The following is a 23556-nucleotide window of genomic DNA, read 5'->3' as shown; positions in this document are numbered from 1 at the left end:
GGGTCAAGTGGTTCTCTAGTTATTGATCGGAAATGGTTTTCCATGTTCTGGCCCCTGTGACCTTGACCTTTGATGGAGTGACCCCAAAATCAATAGGGGTCAACTACTCTTTATGACCAATCATCCTATGAAGTTTCAACATTCTTGGTCAAGTGGTTCTCTAGTTATTGATTGGAAATGGTTTCAATCTGACTAAAGTACATCTCCTATTACGCTACGCATAGGATCTGAAAACGACCTATTCATTGCCTCGTTCTGACGGCCCTTTCACTAGCCAATCAGAGCCTAGCTTACAACATCTTGCAAATCTACCTCTAGCATTGACTTTTGATATTTACAATTCTTATGTCGTAATGTATCAGATAGCCGGTTAGCTCAGTCGGTAGGCCACTTGCTTTGTAAGCGAGGGGTCCCGGGTTTGATTCCTGGAATGACTGCATATTTTTCTTACTCTTTGACAATCGAACAAGTCGCCTGATTGGATAACATAAAAATAGCAATAATGGAAATCCAAAATATACAGAAGACGAATGTGAATGGGTCGTTCTCAGATCTTCGTTTAGAAGATCAAGTACTTTAGTCAGATTGGAAATGGTTTTCAATGTTCAGGCCCCTGTGACCTTGACCTTTGACGGAGTGACCCCAAAATCAATAGGGGTCATCTACTCTTCATGACCAATCATCGTATGAAGTTTCAACATTCTGGGTCAAGTGGTTCTCTAGTTATTGATCGGAAATGGTTTTCAATGTTCAGGCCCCTGTGACCTTGACCTTTGACGGAGTGACCCCAAAAACAATAGGGATCGTCTACTCCAGCAGCCCTACAACCCTAGGAAGTTTGAAGGTTCTAGGTCAAATGGTTCTCCAGTTATTGCTCGGAAATGAAGTGTGACGTACGGACGGACGGACAGGGCAAAAACAATATGTCTCCTGGGGAGACATAATTTTGTTGTTTACTGACGCTCTATAATGCAGTTTCATATCCCAGCTGTATTTGTTTGGGCCTTTTTGAATTTTCATTTTTTTTTCCCCAATTTAATTGAGACTGATTTCAGCTATAGCCACACTTTCCTCTTTCTGAGAAAATTAAGCTGAAGTGTCGTTCTACTCCTGTTAAAATTAAAGTTTCCATGTAATTAACATAAAACAAAATATGTAAATATGAAAATAAAGATAACACAAACAGCTGTGATATATAATATTTAAAGTTTTTTTATTCAGCTTAATAATATAAAAAAACACAACTTCAGAATGTAGAAATGAAGGCCAGACATGGAAAAACAAAATCTTAAAACAAATCGTACATGTTTTGTCACTCTTTTTTTAGCATTTAAGGTAGCGGACCAGTAATGTCAATCGCCAAATTCGGTATTCTCCTTATGCAAATTCGGCATTCTCTGTATTACACAGAAAGTCCTGTTTGTGTCGAGCTAGGACCAAAGAATGCCGAACTGCCTAATGAGAATAACGGAATTGTAAGGAAATTGCTGAGTGTCATAATGGGGCCATTATCATAATCACTTAAAATCCCTTTCATCACTGCACTAGCAAAAATATTTTGTCTTTCTATCCTACATGTACATGACATAATATGCATTTTGCATTTTACACAATTCTGTTAACTGATATAAATGAAAAAAAAAAAAAACAACAAAAAACAATGGTAATGTTTTGCATTACATGAAAAAAAATGCATTTTTTCTTGCATTTTGTTTATAAGCAAAAATCAAGGAAATAATTAAAAATCTTCATGAAAGTCTGATTTGGAATGTATTCAAACAATTCAGCAGATCAGAAATAAAATACGAAGCAAAAACAAGACTATATCCCTGTTCCAAAAGTGTAATAATGACATTCTAGATGTACGTAGACGGGTGACAGCCCCTCGCACAATGAAAAATAAACATAAAAAAGAAAATACATGTACTTCTTTAAGTACTTCTTTAATCAGTAAAATGTAACAACATTTTTCACACTTTTTCACACTTTTCACACTTTTTCACACTTTTAATCCCATCTCCCTAAACAAACAGATGAATATGAATTATATATTTGAACAACACAAAAACATTGTAATAAGAAGGACAGTGTGTGTGTTTGGGTTTAATGTCTTTCAAGAAACAGTCGTATAAAAGACAATCATAAAGACAATCTTCTAAAATCAAATACGCTGTTTTAATAAATCATTTCAATAGATTTCTGACCAAATACTTTCTGCTTAATGAATACTGGGGTATATTTAGTTCTCAGCCTACAAATTGATATTTTCATTTATCTTTAGTTAAACTTTTTTGATTTCGAGGTTATTTTGTTAATGACATGTGGCCAGTTTGTATTTTTCAAAAAAATGTATGAACATTTTAAGTACATGTATTGGTAATACAAATATGTTCCAAAATAATGTCATTGTCAAACTGTGTACAGAACAACAACATGGCATACAGATAAGCCAAGTTAAGGTATGGCAATGTGATGAAAATATCACTTTTTTAAAAAAAAATCTTGGACAATTTAATTTCATGTGACCAGACTGTGCAAAACATCCCTTCTTAAATACTGTTTTTTATGAAGGTTTAAGGGACAATTTTTTCTTTTTTTTTGAAAATTGTTTGACATGTCTAGTAGTAAACTAGAATTGTTAAATCTTTTGCTACTGGCGGCAAATGATAAATGCCTTTGCGGCCAGTTGTTCACTGTTCAGTCCAGTAAAAATTTTCAGTCAACGCCCCCTTTGAAATAATAAATGGTACTGCCTCAAATTGAAATATGGACCAACAGCCCAATTTTGGAAATTTAGAGAGGTAAAGGTTAAGATGGATAGTTAGAATGATTGGCAAGACTATTTGAAAACTTTGCTCCATGGTCTTTAACACTGAAGCATAAAATTACTGATTTTGTTTCAGGAAAATAATGGATATGGTAACAGCAGTGTCTTGGTTTTTATCAGGAAACAGTTGTTTTTAATTTAATACACTTGCACCGGTCAATGTCAAAAAATCTGTTTAATTCGACTTCTGAACTCTCTCTAAAATGTCAATACTGATTTAAATAACTAGTATATCTGTGATTAAATGTCGATGAAATTTTGATTATTCTGGATACAGGGACCTTTTGGAACTGTGTTCGCGGTAGTATATGCATCTGGTTCCTGTTTGCTTCAAATGTGGATTTGGGCTTGAGACCGGCTTGTTTCCCGTTGTATAAATCCCTGAATATGAAAACCATAAATGCACAAGACCAAAGATTATTTGCCTTGGTTGACCACATACGGAAAGTGGTACGCGGAAAATGTTCCTCTGTTTGTGGTGAATTTATTGTGTGAATTTTTGACTGAAAGTCCTGCAATAAAATGGCTTGATGTAAAAGAGGGAGATATGATATAGTAGGTACATGTACAATTTGACAGAATGAAAAAATGCAGGAATAGCATAAATGTCTTTTTGATAGGGCCTGTTTTGTGTTTGCGGCTTCTAGGAGTATTCTCATACGCATGTGATTTTTGGTTCAAAATGGAGGGGAAAAAAGAGCTGCGTCACCCAATGTTTACTGTGGCTGGAAATTTATTCTCTTGGGAATAAGTTCTGTTGAGTTCAGTATTTTTATAGGGGTTGGAATGCATGCTAAAATTGCTATAGTGTCCAGTTGCCTATATTAGAAACATATAGTAAAAATAACTGTGGTTTAGGCCTGATATAGTGGGAAAATGTCAGAAAGGTATATTGTCAATATTTTGTTATTTTTTCAATCTACATGGCTGAATTTTGACGATGTGAATGGGCTGGTAGATAGAAATCTGGGTAAATATTAGATTAATCATTACATTTGCTTGAAATTGCTTCAGTTTGGATAAAAAGTTTACATGCAATTGAAACTTGTGATAAATCTACTTTCAGTTTATATATTTCTGGACTTTTTTTCTATTGTTGCAGGTTTTTCAATGAAATGAAATGCATTTTTATAAAGTGTTCTTTGTTTGATAAACGGTATGCGGGAATATAATGGGGTATTAAATGCCGCATGTGTTATTATTGGATTTTTTAGAAATTTGTGCTGCGACTGAGGAAATCTGACCTAAAGTCAGATATGTATTTTTTTCTATTCTTGTTTACATAAAATTGCTCTTGTGGTTACTTGAATTTACACCAGGTACACACAGTCTCGAATTGTGAAAGTATGTGTAATCATAATCTGTGCAAGAAAAATCAGTTTCAAGGGCTTGACTAAATGGACAGATTTGCCTGAGGGAAATTGGATACTATAATTGATTTTGAAGGAAAAACAGCCAGATTTTTCTCACTATGAATTGCTTATTGGTATTCCTTAATGATTTAATTGAGCATAATTCATCATATCTGGAGGTACTGAATTGTATATTTACTAATTCTGTTGGGATTTCTTACACTTATAGTACCTAAAACATGAAATGAGGGCGGGGAAAAGCGCTCGGACATGTGAAGTTTGTCGCATAGACGGGGATTGGACCGCCTTTGTACATATTGTTTACGCTTCTCAGATTTGAGAAGAGAAGACAGTTTGTTCGGTGTTGTGAATGGGTAAATCAATTCCATTTTAGATGCTTTAAACATGATCAGGTACTTTTGTGATTTTGTAAATTTAATAGACTTCGTTAAATTGCATCGGCAAAAGCGAAAAAAAGCCAAGAAAATAGATTTGTAGTGGCATACATTATTTCAGCCAGTTTTGCCATAATGACTATTCTGAATCCTGTGTGGTAGTGAGATAAATTTTAATCAGTTACATGACATGAAATTGGACAGGAATTTGTTTCATGATAGTTGATGCAGTAAGCTGTATTCCCAGTTTGTGAATACTTATTTCTGATAGTAGCTAATTTCACCTGAAATAATAGCTAAACATTGCTTCAGATCTAGCAGTCAGTAAAGCAAGGAAACTGGAGGAACAGACTGCTTTGTGATGATAGTTTTGTTATTCAGGACTGTTTGTTATGACACATTTTACTTACATAAGACTAGAATTGGAGGTTTTTTATATTACTTTTATGACAGTTCAGTATGGGGATAAGAGACTGTGATATATAAATCATAGAAAAAATTGCTTTGTGGGCATTTTTTAGCATTTACACTTTCTTTGCAGTCAGATTGTTTTGAAATACTGGTTTTGCACATACATACAATCATGTAACTGATTAAGTAATTCTTAACAAAATTATGGTCTAGCTCGACTCATATTTCAGATGTTGTTCGGCGAAGGCCTTCCAGTCACACAGAAGATCCAGGGTTCGGTAACACGCAGGGTCACTTCATATGGTATTAGTCACAGGAAAAATTAGGAGCACCTGTTGTAGTTACTCAGGTTGATATCTTTAAGGTTTTTGCTGAAAAAATTAAGCCAGTTTGGAAACATTCAGAAGGCAGTGTTGTACTTAATTCATTCTTTATAGAGATAGGGGCTGTTTTGCAGAATGCTCAGATGTGATACACAGTTTAAGTTTTTGTGCAGTGTAAATGGTCTCTGGTGTGCATGTTTTCTTTTAGAGTGCACTGAATGCCTGTATAACTGTAAGATTTGAGTGATATATTCATTCCAGAAAGACTCATAAGCTTTTTAGTAGTATATATTGGATTTTTTCAGAGCTGTTTGGCTCATTTACCTAGGGTAGCCCATAAATGAATGATCACGATAAAGTATATGCACATATATGTACAAAAGCTATTCATTTATATTTGCCACATTTATGGGCTGCTTAAAAAGGGCCAATTTGGCTCAGCTACAGGATTTTTCTTATTTCACATTTTACTTTTGTGTAGTGTTAGACTCAGCGTTTTGAGTGCTTTTTGTAAATTTGAATAGTTTTCCTTTAAAAATTGGAAAAGTGATATTTGTATTCAGGCTTGAAGTGGATCTTAATTTGGATAGAGTATATTAAGGATAACATGCGGTGTTTTATTTGGGGTGGAAAAATCTCATCAAACAAATAAGTTATAGAATTTTGCGTTTTTTTCATCTGAAACAGTACGCGAACTTTTTTTTGCTCAGCATTTGACCGATACAATGTGTAACATTGGTATGCTGTCAAATTTTAGTGCATGGTTCAAACAAAAGGTGTAACTTACAGTTTTAAATTTGTATAACAACTGAGATTATACTGGTAAAAATATTTTCTAGTTTGGAGAGAAAAATAGGTCTAAAAATAGGCACAGACCACAAGTTATTTGCCCTTGGTTTGACCACAATACGGATAGTGGTTTACGCGGAAAATAGTTCCTCTGTTTTGATGGTGAATATTGGTGAATTTTTGACTGAAAGACATGCAATAAAATGGCTATGATTTAATAGAGGAGATATGAACTAGTAGGGACATGTACAATGTGACGCAATGAAATTGTCAGAATTGCATAACATGACTTTTTGATAGGCCCTGTTTTGATGTTTTGCGGCCATCTAGAGAGGATTCTTCATACGCAGGTGATTTGGTTCAAAATGGTGGAAAAATGAGACGTGTTTCAACCCAAGTTTACTGATGGATGGAATTTTTCTCTTGGATAGTTCTGTTGAGTTCAAGGTATTTTTATTAGGGGTTGGAATGCATGCCAAATTGCTATAGTGTCCAGTGAGTGCTCCTATATAGAAAATATAGTAAAAATAACTGTGGTCTTAGGCCAAATGAAAATTAACTCTATCTGTCTGTTATTAAATTGAGATGGGTTTTTTTTTTGCTCACCTGTCACAAAAGTGACAAAGGTGAGCTGTTGTGATCGCGCGGTGTCGTCGTCCGTCCGGCGTGGTTTCGTCCGTAAATTTTGCTTGTGACACTCTAGAGGTCAACATTTTTCATGGGACCTTTAGAAGGTTGGTCAGAATGTTCATCTTGATGATATCTAGGTCAAGTTCGAAACTGGGTCCACGTGCTTCAAAAATAGGTCGTAGGTCTAAAAATAGAAAAACTAGTGACCTCTCTAGTAAGACATATATTTCACTAGATCTTCATGAAAATTGGTCGATTGTTTCACCTGATTGATATCTAGGTCAAGTTCGAAACTGGGTCACGTGCCTTCAAGAAAACTAGGTCAGTAGGTCTTAAAAATAGAAAAAAACCTTGTGACCTCTCTAGAAGCCTTATATTTCACAAGATCTTCATGAAAATTGGTAAGAATGTTCACATTGATTGATTCTAGGTCAAGATCGAAACTGGGTCATGTGCCATCAAAACTACGTCGTAGGTCTAAAAAAATAGAAAAAACCTTGTGCCTCTCTAGAGGCCATATATTTCATAAGATCTTCATGAAAATTGGTCAGAATGGGTTTTTTCATCTTGATGATATCTAGGTCAAGTTCGAAACTGGGTCAGTGCCTTCAAAAATAGGTCAGTAAGTCTAAAAGTAGAAAAACCTTGTGTCCATCTATATGAGGCCATATATGTTTCACAAGATCTTTCATGAAATTGGTCAGATCGTTCACCTTGATGATATTAGGTCATGTTCGAAACTGGGTCACGTGTTATCAAAATACTAGGTCAGTAGGTCAAATAATAGAAAAACCTTGTGACCTCTCTAAAGGCCATATTTTTCATGGGATCTGTATGAAAGTTGGTCTGAATGTTCTTCTTGATGATATCTAGGTCAAGTTCGAAACTGGGTCACGTGCAGCAAAAACTAGGTCAGTAGGGTCTAACAAGGGACCATGATGGCCTGGTAGCGCTACCTATCCCCACATGACCAGTGTTGAGTGAGTATGACGATCGGTAATTTCTATTATTTGACACTGCTGAACTAGTTTTTGAGCACCATGTGACCTAGATATAATCAGATAAAAAATTCTGACCAATTTCATGAAGATCCATTGAATAATATGACATCTAGAGAGTCACCAAGGTTTTTCTAATTATTTGACCTATTGACCTCGTTTTTGAAGGCACCCGACCCACTTTTGAATTGACTTAGATATCTCAAGGTGAACATTTCACCAATTGTCATGAAAGATCTCATGAAAAATCTGGCCTCTAGAGATGTCACAAGGGTTTTTCTGTTTTTCGACCTACTGAACCTAGTTTTTGACCGCAATGACCCAGTTACAAACTTGACCTAGTTATCTTCAAGGTGAACATTCTGACAATTTTCATGAAGATCCATTGAGAAATATGGCCTCTAGGAGACGTCACAAGGGGTTTTTTCTTTTTGTCAGACCTACTGATCTACATTTTTGTAACAGTGACCGGTTTCGAAACTTGGGACTAGATATCATCAAGATGAACATTTTCTGATCAATTTTCATGAAGATCTTTTGAAAAAATTATGGCCTTAGGAGAGGTCACATGGTTTTTCTATTTTTAGATCTACTGACCTGTTTATTGATCGCATGTGACCCAGTTTCGAACATTGACCTAGATATCATCATGAGGGAAACATTATGGATAATTTTCATAACGATCCCATGAAAAATATTGGCCTGTATAGAGTGTCACAAAGTTTTACTATTTTCAGACCTACTGACCATGTTTTTTGACAGCACGTGACCAGTTTCATTCGACCTAGATAACATCAAGTTGAACATTCTGACCAACTTTTTCATGGAATGATCAATTGAGGAATTTGGCTTAGAGAGGTCACAAGGTTTTTTTATTTTTAACCTATGACTAGTTTTGAAGGACGTGACCCAGTTTCGAAACCCGACCTAGATATCATCAAGATGAAATTCTGGACAATTTTCATGAAGTTCCATTGAGAAATATGGCTCTAGGGTGTCACATGGTTTTTTCTATTTTTAGACCTTACTGTACTGTTATTTGTAACCACGTGACCAGTTTCGAACTTGACTGATATCATCAAAGATGAACCATTCTGACCAATTTTTCATTGAAGATCCTATTGAGTAATATTGCTCTAGAGAGGTCACACGGGTTTTCTATTTTTAGACCTACTGACCTGTTTTGGTCCCCACTTGACCAGTTTCGAACCTGACCTAGATATCATCAAGCGTGAAAATTCTGACCAATTTACATGAAGATCTCATGAATAATATGGCCTCGATGAGAGTCACAAGTTTTCTATTTTCAGAACTACTGACCTAGTTTTTTGAAACCCACGTGATCCCAGTATTCGAATCTTTACCTAGATTATCATCAAGGTGAACATTCCTGACCATTTTCATGACAGATCCATTGAGAAAAATATGACTCTAGAGAGGTCACAGGTTTTTCTTTTTTTAGATCCTACTGACCTTGTTTTTTGACCCCACTTGACCAGTTTCGACTTGACCTAGATATCATCAAGTTTTGCATTCTGACCAATTTTCATGAAGATCCCATGAAAAAATATGGGCCTCTAAGGAGGTCACAAGGTTTTTTATATTTTTTAAGACCTATGACCTAGTTTTTAACCGCACATGACCCAGTTTCGAACTTGACCAAGATATTAATCAAAGATGAACATTCTGACCAATTTTCATAAAGATCCCATGAAAAATGTGACCTCTAGAGTGGGTCACAAGAAGTTTATTTACGGACGCACGGACGCACGCACGGACGGAGACGGACGCCACGCGATCACCAAAAGCCTTCATTGTCACTTTGTGACAGTAGGTGAGCTTAAAAATAGAATAAAACCCTGTGACATCACCTTTAGAGGCCATATACTTATGTGATTTTCCTGAAAATTGGTAGAATGTTCATCTTGATGATCTGGGTCAACTTCAAAAGTTGGTTCATGTTGCTAAAAAAACTAGGTTTCAGTAGGTCATATACTAGAAAAACCTTTTGTGACTCTCTAGAGGCATATATTTTTATGGGATCTGTTGGAAGTTGGTATGCTGAATGTCCCCACCCCTTTTTCTTCTTCTTGATGTGATATCTAGGCAAGTTTCAAAAGTGGGTCACGTGCCTTCAGAAACTAGGTCAGTAGGTCATATAATAGAAAAACCTTGTGACCTCTCTAAGACCACATTTTTTTGATGGGATCTGTATGAAAAGTGGTCTGAATGTTCATCTTGATGATAATCTAGTCAAATCGAAACAGGATCATGTGCAATCAAAAACTAGGTCAGTAGGTCTAAACAGAAAAAATTTGTGACCTCTCGTAGTGCCATACTTTTGTTTGGATCTTCATAAAAATTGGTCAGAATGTTCACCTTGGTGATATCTAGGTCAAGTTTGAAAATGGGTTTGTGCCTTCAAAAACTAAGTCTGTAGGTCAAATATAAAAAAACTTGTGACCTATCTGTGGCCATACTTTTCATGGGATCTGTATGAAAGTTGGTCTGAATGTTCATCTTGATGATATCTAGGTTAATATTTGAAAACTGGTCAACTGCGGTCAAAAATAGGTCAGTAGGTCTAAAAATTATTAAAATCTTTGGATTCTAGCGGGCCATATTTTTCATGGTCTTATGAATTGCTTCTGAATGTTCACCTTCGATGATATCTAGGTCGTTTCGCAAACTGGATTCAAGTGCGGGTCAAAACTAGGCCAGTAGGTATAAAAAATAGAAAATGGGTGCAGAATGTCACCAATATACGCCCTGTCACAGCTAAATTTTTGGCTTACACTAGCACATGTATTTGCAAATGAAATTTAATTTTCTAGTTGTTTACAATGTTGTTTTTTTAGAAAATTATTGTAATTCTTTTATTTTTCTAAGTCCACAATAAAAAATTCCGTCCAGTAGTACTAGATACCTTAAAATACACCAAAATTTGAAAGTAACATCAATGTAGTACCACAGAAAAGTGGTCTTGGTTTTTCCCTACGATCAATTATAAAAAAAGTTACAATGTAAGTTATTTATAGTAACAAACTAAGGGAAGTTAATCTTTAAAGAAAAAAAAAAAAAAAAAAAAAAAATAAAAAAAATCGAAAAAAAAAATTACAATCTCCACAAAAAATCCCTTACAGGTAGAGAATAGCTCAAAATAACCTCAGAATTGATGTAACATGCATGTTGTACTACTGGAATGGAAAAAGTGGTCTCGATTTTCCCTACGGACTTGTAATGAATAGTTACAAATTTAAGCTATTTATAGTAACAGCAAAGGGAAAGTAATTCAAAAAGAAGGGACAGTGGCATGACACTCCCGTTCATGATGGTGTAAATATGAGCCAAGTTACATCAAAATCCCTCCAATGCATGAGAAGATGCTCCGGATAAAGTCATTTTGTTCTGATCTTTTGACCTTTAAGGGTGACTTGACCTTAGACGAGGGGACCTGGTTCTTGCGCACGCCACTCCGTCTCATGCTGTGAACATTTGTGCCAAGTTGTATCAAAAATACTCCAATGCTTTGAAGAAGAATGCTCGGACAAAGTTTTCATTCTTGTATCCTTGACCTCTAGTGTGACCTTGACCTGACCCCTAGGGGACCTGGTTCTCGCACGAAATCCGTGCTCATGTGGTGAACAATTTTGCCAAGCTAAATCAAAGTACTTTCATGCATGAAGAAAGATATGACTACGACAAAGTTTTCAGTCCTTGTTTCTTTGACTCTAAGATGTGACCTTGACCTTAGACTAGGGAACCTGGTCTTGCGCCCTTGGACACTACCTCTCTTTATGATGAAAAAATGTGCCAAGATACATCAAAAATCATTCCGTGCATTGAGAAGATATGCTCGGACAAAGTCATTATTGTAATTTTTCATTCTTGTATCTTTGACCTCTAAGTGTGCCTTGACCTTGACCTAGGGACACTGGTTTTTGAGCATGGTCACTCGTCTCTATGATGAACACTTGTGCAACTTTCATCAAAATCCTCCATGCACGAAGAAGATATGCTCCGGACCAACAAGTTCATTCTTGAATTTGACCTTTGACACTCTTGTGTGCCTTGACCTTAGGGGACCTAGGGGACCTGTTTCTTGCGCATGGACACTCGTCTCATGATGGTGAAACAACTGTTGCCCAAGTTTCATCTAAAATCCCTACATGTGGTTAGAAGATATGCTCCGGACAAGGTCTGTGGACGCCGCCCGCCCGCCCATCCGCCCGCCAGGGGCGTTCCCATAATACGTCCCGTTTTTCAAACGGGCGTATAAAAACCTTGTGACCTCTCTAGAGGCCATATTTTTCATGAGATCTTCATGAAAATTAGTGAGAATGTTCACCTTGATGATATCTAGGTAAAGTTCAAAAGAGGGTCACGTACCTTCGAAAATTAGGTCAATAGGTCAAATAATACAAAAACCTTGTGACCTCTCTAGAGACCATATTTTTCAATGGATCTTCATGAAAATTGGTCAGAATTTTTATCTTGATAATATCTAGGTTAAGTTCAAAACTGGGTCACATGAGCTCAAAAACTAGGTCACTATGTCAAATAATAGAAAAAACGACGTCATACTCAAAACTGGGTCATGTGGGAAGAGGTGAGCGATTCAGGACCATCATGGTCCTCTTGTTTTGTTCAAGATGTACTTCATTCTTAACAAGAAATACTGATTTAAGCAACAAGAGGGTCATTGACCCTAAAGCGCCAACCTGTGTAAAAGGTTTCAAATGTGTTTGTATATTAACATTATGGTACAAGTACAGAGTTAGATTTATATAAATATCAAGCCTCTAGCTATTGTGGATTCAGAGAAGAAGATACTCAAAGTTTCTTTTATATAAGCATATATTATATATATGTCACATACATGGGCAGGGCTATATTTGAACCTAGGGCAATAATTTGAACAATTACCATAGACAGTCAAACCCCAATATCACCCGTAAATAGCCAAGAAACATTTGTGTAAAATTGTTAAAATCTGGCTTGCTGTTTCTGACAAGAACATTTTTAAAGTTTCCGATATATAAATATAGAGGAACAAAAGTGCCACAATGTCACAATTATAATATGCCTGTCATAGCAAATTTCTTTACACTAGCCAGCACCTGTATATGCATATGGATGTCTTTTTGGCCAATTATCAAAAAGTTGTAAGTTATCTATAGTAACAACAAAGGGAAGTTAATCCTAAAAAACTATATAAGTCCACACAAAACTCCTTACCAGGTAGAGATAGGTCAAAATACACCTAAACATTGGATGTAACATGCATGTTGTACCACAGAAAAGTGGTCTCAATTTTTTCCTATGGTCAGTAATAAAAAAGTTACAATATAAGCTATTTATAGTAACAACAAAGGGAAGTAATTCTAAAAACATGGATGCCTCATGGTGGTGAACATTTGTGCCAAGTTACTTCAAAATCCCTCCATGCATGAAGGAGAAATGCTTCGGACAAAGTCATTCTTGAATTTGACTTTTGACCTCTTAAGTGTGACCTTGACCTTAGACTTAGGGACCTGGTTCTTGCACATCTGCCTCATGTCAGTGAACATTTGTGCCAAGTAACATCAAAATCCCTCCATGCCTGAAGAAGAAATGCTCCGGACAAAGTCATTCTTGAATTTGACCTTTGACCTCTAAGTGTGACTGTGACCTTAGATTTAGGGACCTGGTTCTTGAGCACGACACTCCGTCTCATGGTGGTGAACATTTGTGCCAAGTTACATCAAAATCGCTCCATTCATGAAGAAGAAATGCTCCAGACAAAATCATTCTTGTATCTGACCTTAGACCTCCAAGTGTGACCTTGACCTTAGACATAGGGACTTGGTTCTTGCGCAAGACACTCCATCTCATGGTGGTGAACATTTGTGCCAAGTTCTATATCAAAATCCCACCATGCATGAAGGAAAATGCTCCAGACAGTCATTCTTGAATTTGACCTTTGACCTCTAAGTTTGACCTTGACCTTAGCTCTAGGGACCTGGTTCTTGCACACAGCACTCCATCTCCTGATGGACATTTGTGCCAAGTTACATCAAAACACCCTCCATGCATGAAGAAGAAATGCTCCAGACAAAGTTTGTGGACACACAGGGGCAGTAACTCTGGACCCATGACAAAATATGACTGGTTCTTAAAAGGAACCGAGATCTTATGGTGATACAAGTTGTGTGCAAATTTGTTTAATATCAAATCACAAATGAAACCACTATCGTGCAGACAAGACCAAAATAGCCAATTTTGCCCTTTCAGGGGCCATAACTTTGGAACCCATAGTGGGATATGGCTGGTTCAAGAATGGAACCAAGACCTTATGGTGATACAAGTTGTGTGCATAATTAGTTTGATTAAAATCAAATCATAAATGAAACCTCTATCATACAGAGTTTTTAAGATGGAAAGGGGCCATAACTACATCAAAAAATGGTGGTTTGTAGGCAAAGTTGAACTTGACCTGTATTTTATGATGTTACACCTGTGTACCATTTATATCTGTCAAGCCGTTCATGAGTTATTGTCTGGAAACAATAAAAACCAAAGGATTGACAGACTGAGCGACAAGCCCACTCCTATATATCCCCTAAACTTCGTTTGTGGGGGTATAACAAGAAACCACTTGTAAAAACATAATTACACATTTATTTTATTTTAAGCTACTCGTTCATAAATCTGGTAAAATTTTCGATCTTCAGGCAATATCATTAGTAATTTAATGCCCTGCAATCTGTTTTAGGAAGGACATCAGCTAACATGTATACAGTGAAACACTTGACTACTCAAAGTGACAAAAGGATAAACAAAATGATCTAAACATCCAGGGTTCTGACCTATCCAATCACAGAATATATAACATAAATGGTCAGGGATCACATGCATTGCTCCAGTCATTCCTGATGCTCTAAACCTGTTTTGTCGTATTTCCAAAAAAAAAATATTTCAATTAGTTTTGAGTAACAGGTTATTAAATTTTTCCTGAAAGTATGTGAATACGGCATAAGTTTACTTTTCATTAAATGACTGACATGTCTAAAAAGTGACCTGTAAATTGGCTTCACAAATTTCATTCTGCCTTGCTCTGTAACAAACTGTAATGCTGGCTGTATTGCAGGTTCATATTGCGCTCGAATACACACACGTAACCACCTGTGTTAATACAAATACATATAAATCATGATTTACAGACACATATCCACATTATTTAGCATCAATATCCTATCAGATCAATGATATAGCCAAAATATTTCAATGATCAGTAAGGTTAAAGGTTGTTCATTTTGTATCGAGAAATATGCATGAGTTCTGCTGTAGAAATACTGCACAACTTCATGAGAGAAATATTTCATATTCCTCAAATCAATGATAACATCTTCTTATTACATCTGCATCTTCTATTATTTATATTATATTATTGAGATACATTTGATCCCTAGCCCAGTACAATTAAACATATCACTATAAATTAATAACATATGATGATTCACTGACTGCCTCAAGTCAGTGTTCTTACCGGAATTTAATTTCTGAGTTTTGAACTTCACTGAATTTGTATGTGTCCCTCATTTTGACAATTTTGGCATGTGACAGTGGTGTCTGAAATAGACAATGAATATATTCTTCTAAACGTCCCCAAAAACAGGGTAGTTCTGTAAGTCATAATAAAATAGCTCTTTTCTTCAAATTTTGGCCTTTTTGCCTATATCAAGAATGGAATACCTTTCACAGCTATTTTACATCTATTTTCAAGTAAACTAACAATACATGAACAAATGTGACATTGTCTGGTGAAAGTAAAAAGGTTGTACTGGAAATGACATTACACCAAAACAGGAAATGTTTATATATTGTCACAATTTACATGAAAATGGATACAACATAGTTGTGAAAAGAATTTCCTCCTTGCCAAAGGGCAGGTGGCCAAAAATTTGAAGCAAACAGTTGTTATTTTATTACAAATAAATAATGAACAGTTTTCTTAACTTTTAGTCTGCTGGTGGAAAGTGGATTTGCCTTTGCGACCAGTGCAGACCAAGATCAGCCTGCACGTACAACAAGGCTGATCATGGTCTGCACTGTTCGCTATTCAGTAAATTTTCAGTGAAATATTAAGTGGTGCAGCCCAAACTGGATTATGGACCAGTCCATTTTAGAAATTTAGCAGGGTAAATGTTAAAGCCTTCTTTTCAGACTTCATGATCCATACTAATGGCTCGTTACTCTTTGAAATAAATTTATGATGAAGTAACTGAAACAAACGATGTGGAAATTTTACTTGAAAAATATAGAACAAAAAAAATATAATCTTTTTTCTCCAGTATATTATACAGTCAAACCAACAACTGGAGATGAAACAATGGTCTTTTTAATATAAAATTAACCTTTGGGGAGATAATCAAACACCTTAAATATATATTTTTATATTCCTGTAATGTAATCATGTCATATTTATGGGGTACTAATTTCATTTTTATTAACCCTTACCATGCTGGACACGATTAGTTCTGCCTTTGCAACCAGTGTAGGTCATGATCAGCCTGCACATCTGTGCAGTCTGATCATGATCTGCACTGTTCGCCATTCTGTCAGTATCTTTTAGTAAGCATCCCTTTAAACAGTTAATGGTACTGTCCAAATTGGTAAATGGACATGTCCATTATAGAAATTTAGCAGGGTAAATCAAAAAATTTAAATTTTGCATAAATATTTATATCTTTTTCTTATAATTCAAAATCTGAAAATTTTAGGAGATAACTCTAGATTGGGATTATATGATGACATAATATAGATAATCTATATAAATAATAGACCTACGTGGTTTAGGAATGTTGCAAGGAACTGTTCAGTTTGTACAGGTAAGAATTTTTCTATGTCACTGTAGGTGAAATCTGTAAGCTGTTCCTCACTACTATCTAACCATCTCCTAGCAAGTGTCTCGCAACTCTCAGCCATAGTCATGTCGTATCTAAAGTAAGAAAAATAAAATTATAACCCAGTCTTACAACAAAAGCACATTGCATTATTACTCAGCTATTTGGTATATCAATGCTGCAATTCTACTTCATATAAGCGTCAAATGGAAATTTATTACTGAATCACAAGATTCAAACAATCAATAGCATAACCTTGCCATTTCTCTAACATAACACTGACATGACAAGTATACATATCCTGTTTAAAACTGAAGGTGCTGGAGAGTAAATTAAAGTAAAATATAGCATAGTTGATAATTCAAGGGAACATAACTCTTAATGTACCAATCTGATCTGGTCCAAAACAAAATATGAAAGAAATGTATTTAGTACACATATTCTATGTAATTTTAATTTGGATTGCTTCATTAAGAAATGAAGGTGCTCAAGAATAAAAAATATGCCATTTTTAATAAATCAAGGGCACATGACTCTGAACTCATTACTGGCCTTGGTAGTGAACCTTTCTACAGAAATTTTTTGAAATCCCACCTGTAATTTCAGAGTAATCCGTACAAACTTTTGAACAGATAAACAGGCAGACAGACGATAGACAGATAAACAATGTCATAATATCCCCATATACAGCAGGACTTACTTCAAGAACATGTTTAGAAGCTGATTAACAGTCAAAAATTCCATGTGCCATTTTCCATAAGTACCATTTTTGCATATGAGAAAAACTGCCGACAGGTTCAACCCAAACTGACTGGTTATGTTCGTCACCTTTCCATTGCAAGAGTCTATAAAATATTCACTATTGCTGGTTTCTTGACTGATCTTAGTACCATTCTGACAGAATGGCAGGGAAGAAACCTTACCACTGTTCCTGGATTCTGCACTCGTACTAACCTGTTCTCGGTTAGTAACTGCCATCTTCTTCACATGAATCAGATGTAGAGGATAAATGATTTCAGATAAATTTTCTTTTAACAATCGTTAAAGAGAACACACACCTCACTCCGGGACTGAACTCAAGACCCTATGATCTGTAGAACTGCACTAATGCTAGTGACCTAAGTGGTTGGGCATACCAGTCATGCTTTAAAATCTAAATTTCCTTACCTAGGTCTGACTGGCGGCATCCCTACCCCGTACAACCAACCGTCCCAGTCCACATTGTCAAATACTCCTGCTGCAGTCTGGCAATCACACAATATGCAATAAGTAATAGATATAAGATGAACTACTTGTGTTATAACTTGACTTACTGATTCTATATATTTGAAACTGACTTAAACATTTTCAAGTTGAATTTGTGCTTCCTGTAAATCATGTGTTTTAAAAACTTGTTGGGTTTAAAGTCACACTGATACAATTTAACTCCTATGGCAACTTTCCAACTTTAACAAAAGAGGAAGACCCCAGGAGCCCCTTTGGACATTACTTAACCCTAACCATGCTGGACACGATTAGTTCTGCCTTTGCGACCAATGTAGATCATGATCAGCCTGCACATCTGTGCAGTCTGATCATGATCTGCGCTGTTCCCTATTCAGCCAGTACCTTTTTGGTAAGCACCCCTTTTAACAATTAATGGTACTGTCTAAATTGGAAGATGGACAAGTTCATTATAGAAATTTAGCATGGTAAGGGTTAAAGCATGGGCATGCACCTTGGTAGAGCCACAGACTTTCTACTAACTAGGTAGATGGCTTCTTCAAACCTGCAGAGTTTAAAGGGGCAAGAGATTAAATGACTGTGACCTTAACAGCTTATCCAAATAGTCAATGTTAAGTTGAAACACAAAATTTAAATCTATTGTTTATTTTGGACTGTGGATATCTAAAATTTGGTCTGAAAACATTTAAGATAAACATGCAGCTAGGCTGAAACTCAAACCAATGACCTCATAATAATATTCCATTGTTTTGTGGCTTTTTTACGTAAATTCTTCCTTAATTGTGAAATAAAAGGTTTGAAACCTTTACATATTTCCACCCTAAGTTTTTTTTTTTACTTGTCTATGCATTTCCAAGAGTAGATAAATGATTATGCAACCTAGTGTATGTAATCGGCTGTTGGGTACCAGTTGCCACAATTACTATTTATAAGCCATCCTCGCTGAACTATCAATTCACTCGTTAAGTACAAACAGCATAATATAAAGAGACCAGACAAAGGATCGCATAAAAAGTGGTCTCTTCATGAATGGTAAATTTAGAAAGACACGCTCTTTATGTTTTGGAAAGGTCTAAAACAGACCTTCGTTCTTGTCTATGTTTAAAGCTTCCAGTTTTGATGTCAACACCATGATGGCTAGTAAAAAACTGTGATCAAAATTTGTTTTAAGATGGTGAACTCTCAAAACTGACTGTATACAAGTGCAAACGAACATTCTAATAAGGCAAGTGCAAAAATGCCCTACTGTAAGTTTAGCACCCAGTCATCTGAACCATACTTTAACAGCTGGGTCCGCTGGTTGTATAAAGAAAGTCATTTAATGGGTTTAGATAGTTTAAACTGCTTGGGAAGAATTAAGAACTGTGTTGTTTTTAAATAAGAAACTTGTTTATGTGGATGGTCACATAATTTTATATGAAGTACACTGATAATGACACAGACTTGATACCAGTACCTGTTCATAGAAGTACGAGAGAAGAAAATCTTTCCAGTCTGCTGTTGTTATTGACTTGTATTTGAAGTTCTCTATATATACTTTCATAAATGGCTCAAATACATCTGAAATGCATTTATGTACATAGATTAATGGTGAAATAAGAGAAATGTTCATTTCTGTAAAATGAAAAAATTTGAGAAACTTATCAATCAATAAAGAACTCCACACGTTTGATGTAGATATTTTGACGTAATCTGAAAATTTTGAATTATTTCATGGAAATGTTTATTGTTATTTTACTTACTTTAGAAAGATAGTTACTTTGCCCATTTTATCAATAAAGATACAAGTTGCAATTAGTGATATGAATTATACTTCTTTATGCCATTGGATCCAGGTTTTATCCAAATAAATGGCAATATGCCATGACTTCAAGTTAACCAAAAATGAATAACAACCTTTACCCAAATACATGGGTTTCTGATTGGTGGGTAACATGAATAACAACCTTAACTGAGAAGACATGGATTACTAATTGGTGAGTAACATGAATAACAACCTTAACCCGGATGGCATATGGATTTGTGATCAGTGAGTACCATGAATAACAAGACTATTGCCAGGCAATACTGATAAAAGTCCCCTACCAGGGAAGGTGAATTTGTCATATCTGCTGCCATATGAACCACATTTTTAGACTAAAACTTGAATAAAGTACCTGCATATTCTCAAGAAAGATACCATCTGTCAGTCAGGTTTCATGAAAAAAATTGCTTGTACTTTCAAAGTTAACAAGCAATCTAGCTTTTGTGGCTGACAGATGAACAGACAGATAGACAAACAGAAGGATAAAGTGACAAAATAAAATTACCAGTATATTCTAAAACCACATTTGTTTCTATAGCAACAAAATAACAATAGACCCAAATGGGCCTAAGTCACTCACCTGAGGCAGACCTTGACCTAATTAGATATTGCTTGTGACAAAGTATTAAATTTAAAAATACCTTTAACAGTATTGCTATTTTTAGCTCTAGTAGCCCCTAAAAGGGGCCAAATGCCCCCATTTGAACAACTTGGGAGAGGACCATATAATTATGCTACAGACCAGGTTTGATGAAGATCCATCTAACGGTCCATGAGAAGAAGTTGTTTAAAGGTATTTCTATTTTTAGCTCTAGCTGCCCTTAAAAAGGGCTTAGTGGGCCAATCTAAACAAATTCGGGAGAGGACCATATAATGATGCTCCAGATCAAGTTTGATAAACATCCATCAAGCAGTTCATGAGAAAAAGTCGTTTAAAGGTATTTCTATTTTTAGCTCTAGTGCCCCTAAAAGGGGCCAAGTGTCAACCATTTGAACAAACTTGGGAGAGGACCATATAATGATGCTACAACCAAGTTTGATGAAGATCCATCAAGCAGTTCATGATAAGAAGTCGTTTAAACGTATTTCTATTTTTAGCTCTAGCAGCCCTTAAAAATAGCCAAGTGCCCCCATTTGAACAAATTTGATAGTGGACCTCACCAGGATGCTACAGACCAAATTTGGTCTTATTCTGACCAGTAGTTGCATAGGAGAAGATGTTTAAGTAAAAATGTGGATGCCGGACCATCCACCCCGCTGTGCATAATCTCAATACTGTCATCTTTCCAGTATCAAGTTTCATGAAACAGTATCTTGTACCTTTTTGGTTATCACAGGAACCTGCTCTGCACTTTTTTGTCAGTATAGTTTTATTTGTTGCCATAGCAACCACATTTTTGGCCAAAGGAAAAAAAATTAAAAGGATGTGCATATTCTACACATTGCCATTTATCCATGTACCAAGTTTCATGTAAAAATATCTTGACGTATGTACTTATAATGTTATCACTAGATCCCATTCCATTTTATGTGATGTACTGACAGACAAGGGACAAACCGTAAGTCCTGTCAAGTGAAACATTGGTAGGTGATTAACAACCTTAAGCCTGAAGACATATGAAATCCTGATGGATGATTACATACCTGGTCCTCCAAGGAGCTGTTCAAGGTAAAACAGAAAGGCGTGTCCTTTCTCGTAAGGTATGGAAGAGAACGAATCATCGGGGTCTACACCTCTTGTGTCCTGTACCAACTTTGTATAGGCATGCTCCTTACCCAGTACATCAACCTGTCAACAAACAATATCAGTGAAACACTGTGAAATCACCCAGTACATCTACCTGTAAACAAACAATATCAGTGAAACACTGTCACAGTCTGTGAAATCACCCAGTACATCTACCTGTCAACAAACAATATCAGTGAAACACTGTCACAGTCTGTGAAATCACCCAGTACATCTACCTGTCAACAAACAATATCAGTGAAACACTGTGAAATCACCCAGTACATCTACCTGTCAATAAATAATATCAGTGAAATCACCCAGTACATCTACCTGTCAACAAACAATATCAGTGAAACACTGTGAAATCGTTAATGTTCATGGAAGACTACTTTTTGTGGATTTCATGGAACCTTTACCCTGCTAAATTTCTAAAATAGACTGGTCCATCATTCAATTTGGGCAGTACCATTTTTTATTTGAAGGGGTGTTCACTGCAAATTTACTGACTGAATAACGTACAGTGCAGACCATGATCAGTTTGCATGGAGGTGCAGGCTGATCATGGTCTGCACTGATGGCAAAGGCAGATTCTGTTGCTGCCAGCAGGCCAAAGGTTAAACAATTTTTTTCTTCATATTTTTTGGCCAAGACGCTAAAACAATATTTGTGTTGATTTAGCCTATTCTATGTAAACTTTCCAGTCCCTTCTTTCAAATCACCATTTGTCAACTTAAGGATCTCAGGAATGCCACAGGAAAACTAACTGGTTTACATAGGACCCTATTTTGAGTTTGGATCAGTTAATTTTACCTCTAGCTTTGAATTTAGAAAACAGTTTTTAGACAGTTTTTATTAAGATGTTTATGATTCAATAATGTATTTGCAGATTTTTGTGCTGCCCATGTCTGTCCATCAGTCTTTCACTCTATCTCCCACACTTTCTTGTGTACTCAACTCCTACAGTGTCAATCCAATTCAGATAGTACACATACTGTCAGGACTTTTATGGCTGATATTTTGTCCGGAGATATGGCCCTTTCTGGACTTTGAAATATTACATGTACTGTACCTTTACATATTGTACATAACTCAGTTCTAATACAGTTTCCATCATATTTAATTGAAACTTGGTATATATCATCAACATAAAGTGGAAATGTGCATATTACTGGGACTTTAATATAGAGTTTTTAAAGTTTCTACTATATACGTACTGGGAAAAGTGTGTCATTTCGTTTTATTATAGTCATTTGTGGTAAGTTATTTCAAAATCCAACATAGCAAAATGATGTGATAGGCCGGGCAAGATTTTGTGCAAGGGCAGACTGACACACAGAGTAATACTACATGCCCACTCCCACATTTTTGATGTTGGAGGCTCAAAAAGCCTGTTGAGGTATCCTACAATATATCTTTTTGAGCTGCACCATGAGAAAACCAACATAGGGCATTTGCAACCAGCATGGATCCAGACCAGCCTGGACATCCGCGCAATCAGGTCAGGATCCATGCTATTCACTAGGATTTCTCTAATTGCAATAGGCTTTGAAAGCGAACAGCATGGATCCTGACCAGACTGAGCAGATGCACAGGCTTGTCAGGATCCATGCTGGTCGCAAATGTACTTTGTTGGTTTTTTCATGGTGCAGCTCATTTCATAATTTAACACAACTACCCTGTAGCTGAAAGGCACCAAAATCTTTGCCTCAACTAGCACACTTACTGTTTCAGTCAATATAGTCCAGCCTTTGTGTGCAAGAAACTGTCGTAATTTTTCACCTCCTTTAAGATTTCCTACAATCTTTCTCTCCACAAACTTTGTATTTCCTTCATTCAGCCTGATTTAAACAACAGATAACTGAGTCTGAGAATTTCTCTCCAAATATTGTGTAAAGCAATGATGTAACCCAAATCATGTTTCAGCATGCAAAATGAGTGTCTCTTTTCAAATAAAAATTTGTTTTGATATGAAAGTTGAAAATATAATTATGTCTGTAATTTCATCATTCATTTTACATTTAATTTTTCCTTCTATCTCTACTGGTACTTTCAAACTAAAAAAAACTTAACTGTGTAGAGATCTTGTTACATTACATGATATCAGAAATAAATTCTGAAGATTTTTTTTTCAAGTTCTGATTTCTGAGCCTAGCAAAACTGTGTTGAACTGTAGACCAGTCAACGGCAAA

The 23556-nt window shown here is 35.9% G+C and overlaps 1 protein-coding gene across 1 annotated transcript in view; it reads right to left on the bottom strand.

The window, feature by feature from the left end:
• Positions 1–3033: 3033 nt before the first annotated feature.
• Positions 3034–23556, bottom strand: part of LOC128547695 (leukotriene A-4 hydrolase-like) — a 40656-nt gene continuing 20133 nt past the window's right edge. Inside the window, exons 10-17 of the mRNA XM_053520781.1 lie at positions 23091–23205; positions 21283–21427; positions 19291–19394; positions 17778–17854; positions 16555–16705; positions 15254–15336; positions 14785–14889; positions 3034–3208 (exon numbers count right to left, since the gene is read on the bottom strand). Of these exons, the coding sequence (XP_053376756.1) occupies positions 3034–3208; positions 14785–14889; positions 15254–15336; positions 16555–16705; positions 17778–17854; positions 19291–19394; positions 21283–21427; positions 23091–23205 (955 nt within the window). The remainder of the gene's footprint in view (positions 3209–14784; positions 14890–15253; positions 15337–16554; positions 16706–17777; positions 17855–19290; positions 19395–21282; positions 21428–23090; positions 23206–23556) is intronic.

The sequence above is a fragment of the Mercenaria mercenaria genome, chromosome 13 (assembly GCF_021730395.1).
Source record: "Mercenaria mercenaria strain notata chromosome 13, MADL_Memer_1, whole genome shotgun sequence".
Classification (NCBI taxonomy): domain Eukaryota; kingdom Metazoa; phylum Mollusca; class Bivalvia; order Venerida; family Veneridae; genus Mercenaria; species Mercenaria mercenaria.
The sequence above is the reverse complement of the archived record's forward strand: the minus strand, read 5'-3'. Positions and strand labels throughout refer to the sequence as shown.